Source organism: Verticillium alfalfae, genomic scaffold (assembly GCF_000150825.1).
Source record: "Verticillium alfalfae VaMs.102 supercont1.1 genomic scaffold, whole genome shotgun sequence".
Taxonomy (NCBI): Eukaryota; Fungi; Ascomycota; class Sordariomycetes; order Glomerellales; family Plectosphaerellaceae; genus Verticillium; species Verticillium alfalfae.
The window spans coordinates 1,158,165-1,163,013 of NW_003315038.1; the positions used below are offsets into that span (position 1 = coordinate 1,158,165).

Below are 4,849 nucleotides of genomic sequence, written 5' to 3' on the forward strand. Positions count from 1 at the left end.
TCGCCCCGCCGCCGAGGTGACTTTCGTTTGAAGCACATTCCACAAGAGGGCTGGGGTCGTCAGGCTGTGCTTCAAGATCGCATGACGAGGGTAAACTGTCAGGAGCGCAACGTGGTGATGTTGTCATCGTTGCGACACCAAAAGACTGTTGTCTGAGACTCATCAACAAGACCAGTGAGCGAAAACGCGAGGTCGGAGTAGCGACGTCCTGTCTTCGTATCCAAGACATGGTGGGCAGATGACGTCTCGTCACGTCGCGGAGTCGAACAGTTGGAAACACGAGTGGTATGCTGGGGAACTAGTGGAGTGTCCTCTGGAATGAAGGGTTCTTTGTGTCCCCCCTCTCCTCTACCCCTTACAGGCGCCATCCTCGTTGTCGTATAGTTCGCCCTTCAGAGGGAAGTGCTAGCATGATTGTCAGGGATTGGAATCCTGGACCTCTTCATGCCCGGCTGCGAAATCCGCCCTGGGCATAATTTGATTTTCAGATGGGATTGTCAATATCGATGTTTATGCTCGTTAGCGCGGCGCCGTGGTGCTTTCGGGCCTTGTCCAAGATCAGGGTCATCTCGTTTTCCCTGTTTTTTTCCCGTCTTTTTTTTCCCACCCTGGGCTGGTGGGATGCCCTATGCGCCTGATGGACTGATACAACCAACCTTGGTGGGCTGACGACAACAACGTGTGATGTTTGATGAACGCGGGCGGCGAAGATCTGCAACTCAGGGACAAGCTCGGACATCGATTCACGGGCGGCGCGCCATCCGAACTGTGTGCGGTTTAGCAAGCTGGATCAACAGAACTCTTTGTTCAACCCCTTCGACAAAGCACTTCGCGCGGATGGCGGGAGTCTGTGCCTCAGGGTCGGATGGATGTAGAAGGGAAAGGCCCAAGGCTGGGTGGGAAGGCAGCGGGAGGGCTAGGTGCGGCTGGGCCGGGACAGGCTCCACAGGGGGTTGACGGGTCTTCAACCTAGTTCGTCGCATCATCAGGTAGTCAGTGATTTGCAAAGTATCGAAGTCTGTCTGGGCAACACGCCCACGGGGGCGGACGGCGCAGCCCTCCGGAGGCTGTAGAGGTCTCACCTGCTGCGTCGGGTGTTCCATCTCGCCAACCAACATTCCAGCGTGATCTTCCTCTTTCGTCTGCCATTGCCCCGCCCCAGCCGTCCGTCCCAGCCGCCTCACGAGGTAGTGCGCCTCCCCGAGCGCTGGCTTGGGTGTGAGTAAGAAAAGTTCCGGCACACACACACACATAGACACTTTACGAGCCGCCAAGGTGCTTGGGCCTCCTCGGAGCGGGAGGTCAGGCTGTGGCAGGCCATCCACGCAGTTCTCCACCACGTCCCCGCCAGCCCCCCGGCCCATACGGGCGGAAAGATTGACGAGCGGAGGCTGGTGGTCAAGCGAAATAAGACCTGGAGAGAGCATGAAGCATAATATTGGATTGCAATTACACGAACCCCCCCTTTTTTTCTCCCCCTCTATCATCGGTGGGGAGTAAAATGCTCGTGGAATAGGGGGACAGAAAAAGGCTTGCACCAAGCAGGGGAAGGGGGGCCTTGAGGTTGGAGTGCACTCCGGGGCGCCGGATGTTGAGTTGCCAACTGTTGTGGTGGTGGGTGTGTTGTGGGTGTATGTTGTTGGTGTTGTTTTGTTTTGATCTCCATTCTTTTTTGCCGCCGAGTCGTCGGTGGTGGTGGTGGTGGTGGAGTAGATGGGGTGTGCGTGCACTATTGGTACCCACGCTGGGGTTGTAGGATTGATCGGACTTGACGGACGGACTGGCTCTCTGTGTCTCTCTCGCTCGACGCGAGGAGAGAACAGTGCTGACGTCTTCGCTTGCGCCTCGATACAGGAACGTGATGGCAGATCTGGGCCAGCTGGCAGCCATATGACGCCCAAAGGCAAGGGATCCCCTCGCAGAGAGGGTGTCTTGAGCAGCCGATCGCCCCCTCTGGGCCCCCTCTGGAGGGGGAGGGGGCGCGAAGCGTGGGCGGGTCCCTGCAGAAGCACTGGGAGAGAAATATACATGTACACACACACACACATAGAGAGAGAGAGAGAGAGAGAGAGAGCTACTGGCAGAGACGGGCGAAAGACGAGGCGTGGGCACCATGACCAATTGCTGTGCTGGAAAAACGCTGGCAGAAGGAACGGCAGGAAAAAGGTGGCAGGACCGGGGCCCTTGCGATGCCAGACCGTTGGGTTCTTCCCGGGTCCCGCACCGCGTCAGGGGTGGTCCGCTCACTGTCTCTTGATGCCGCGATAGCGAGGAACATGATCGAGTTGGCAGCGACCTGGACCACAGAAGTCTGGACAGTGAATCTGAACCTGATTCAAGTTTTCTCTTGTTTCCTTCCTTCTTCGCGACACCGGCCGTTCTCTCCTCAGCCCTCGTGTCCGTCTGTACCACGAAGGCAAGGACGTCCAACGGCAGGACCTCATGTCTCGTGCTAGGAGAGACCCATAAATGCCACATAACATTGGATCGCGCCATCACGTGAGAGGCTAGCCAGAACAAGTAAGAGAGTAAACAAGGGGACTCCAGGTCGCGCGTCCGCGAAGGTAGAAGGACCCAGTTATCGTGCGTCGTGCCTGCCGCCCATTCGCGCATCAGCTCACCGCACACGCACACGCACCTCCACTTTGGCTCCCGAACCACAACACAAGCACACACACATCTCGTCCCATCTCCCGCCGCCTGCTGCCCACTACTCCTCGCCCCCTTTGTCCTGCCGCCAACTAGCCGTTCTGCAACGTCCAAGTTTCTGGCCCTCTCTCCCACCCAAGGCACCACCCGTCATTGCCACCACCACCTTGAACCGCCCTACCATTTCCGTTCTCCTCGACCTGGAGTTCCACGGCATGACCTGACCTGACTGACAGCATTCGACTTCCCAACTCTTCACCTTGCCAACCCGTTCAACCATCGATCGCATTCCTCGAAGACCGCGCGCAGCCGCCCGACATCGACATCGACATCAGATACTCGATACGCCAACAGAGAAGCAGCGCAGCAGCACTTCACTTGACTGAGGGAATGGGTCCTCATCCCCTGTGATCTGCTTGCGATCCCACGCCATGCTTTGAACGCGCCGGGTTCTCTTCTCTCCCCAGCCTCACATCACCCTCCCAGCGACATTTTGCACGATCCCTCGACAGTTGGAGATTCCACAGACCATCGCCCTCTCGCCTCTGTATCCGCGATTCGCCGACACGCATATCGCAGATACGTATCCTTGCGCGCTCACCCGTGGTACCAAAATAGTCTCAAGCGACTGGAAATCCATCAACGAGTGTGCTCACAGTCATCTTCGCGTCTCAGGAAGTCGCAACAGAAGCTTGATCCAATCTTGCTCGCATTCTCCGAAGAGCAGTAAGGAGCATTGCACACACTCGACTTGCAAACATCGAGATACGAGCACATTGCCTCGTAACTTGTCTGCACTCTGCGCATCCTAATTCCGGTTGTCTGGGAAGGCGCAGTATCCAGACCTCAAATCGGCATCTTGACCTCGAACAAGTCCACACACTAGCCATGTCCTACTCTGGCGGCGGTGGTGGCACACTCACCGTGCCGAGCCCGACCCACGTTCATCACGTTGACGTCCTGGCTACCTCTGTCAGGAGTCTGAGGCGATCTCTTTCACGATCACCATCAAGATTCAACCTCGCTCGCACCAACCCGCACCCGCACCCGCACGGGTCGGATTCCCCAAACAACTCCCACTCACCCGTGGATCGGTCACCTTGCCGCCGATACAGCCCTAGCATGTCCACAAGGAGCCAGACTCCATCACAGCAGCCGGCCACGACTACACCCCCATCCAACTTCGTGTCTACAACTCCCCAACACCCACCTCCCACCGCGTCTTCTATTTTCTCACCCAATGTCAAGCTCTCGCTGCGCTCCGCGAAAAAGCAATCTTCGACACCTCCCCGGCCGTTCTCGAGGCTGAGAGCATCCCCGAAGTCGCCCCTCAAGCGTACCCTGAGTGTCACCAACGAGACAGACATTCCGGGTTCTATGCCAGGTCCTGACTCACCCGGCCAGGAGAACAGTAGCAGCAACAGCAACAACATTTCCACCACGCCACGAAGCCCGCTTCCCAGGAGTTCCATTCCAAGGAGACCGCTGGAAAAGTCATCCCGCCACAGCCTTCACCTCGACGTCTCCGGCTCTGTGCATCAAAACATCTTCAGAGCCATGGACAATTCTGAACTGCCGCCAGGAACGGCTGGTTCGGGCGCATTGAAGCGCAGCGACGCTATCATGGATCTCGACCAGCCGAATGTCAGCAGTCCCGTTGCTAAACGACGCAGTCTGCACGGAATTGCGAGCTTCGGATATACCGAGACGGGCGCGAATATTTTTGGGGGGTCGACACCCGTCCCGTCGTCAACGAACTTCGAGATTCATGACGACACCAGCAGTAGCAACCGTGAATACGAGCTTTTCGGTAGTGGCTCGGTCGCGCACCGTGAGCCGCTTCCTTCGCCCACACCGCCAGCACCATCCATTCCTCGGAGGACCGGGTCGTTAAGGAAATCCACACTTCAGCAGCGACAGCATGACCGAAGCTCGTGGGGCCGCCGTTCGGGCGCGAACCATCTAGCTCAGATGAGCGGAGACTTTTCGACACCCAACGCCAAGAACCGTCCTCGCCTATCGCTCGACCAGTTTCTACCTCCTCAGATCAATCGCGACAGCCCATTCTCGTCTAGCATTCCTCTCCCTAACCCCTCCGTACACCCGGTCGATCGCTCGTCCAACCAGCCTCATCCGCTATCGAAGACGCTGACCACCTCGTCCAGCGGTAACAGTCTGCAAGAAGGAGCCTGCCGTCATT

General features: G+C 57.6%; 1 protein-coding gene across 1 annotated transcript in view; it reads left to right on the forward strand.

The window, feature by feature from the left end:
* Window positions 1–3,537: 3,537 nt before the first annotated feature.
* VDBG_00364 (mitosis inhibitor protein kinase SWE1) overlaps window positions 3,538–4,849 on the forward strand; it is a gene marked incomplete at both ends in the record, with an annotated part of 3,643 nt that continues 2,331 nt past the window's right edge. Inside the window, one exon of the mRNA XM_003008637.1 lies at window positions 3,538–4,816. Within this exon, the coding sequence (XP_003008683.1) occupies window positions 3,538–4,816 (1,279 nt within the window). The remainder of the gene's footprint in view (window positions 4,817–4,849) is intronic.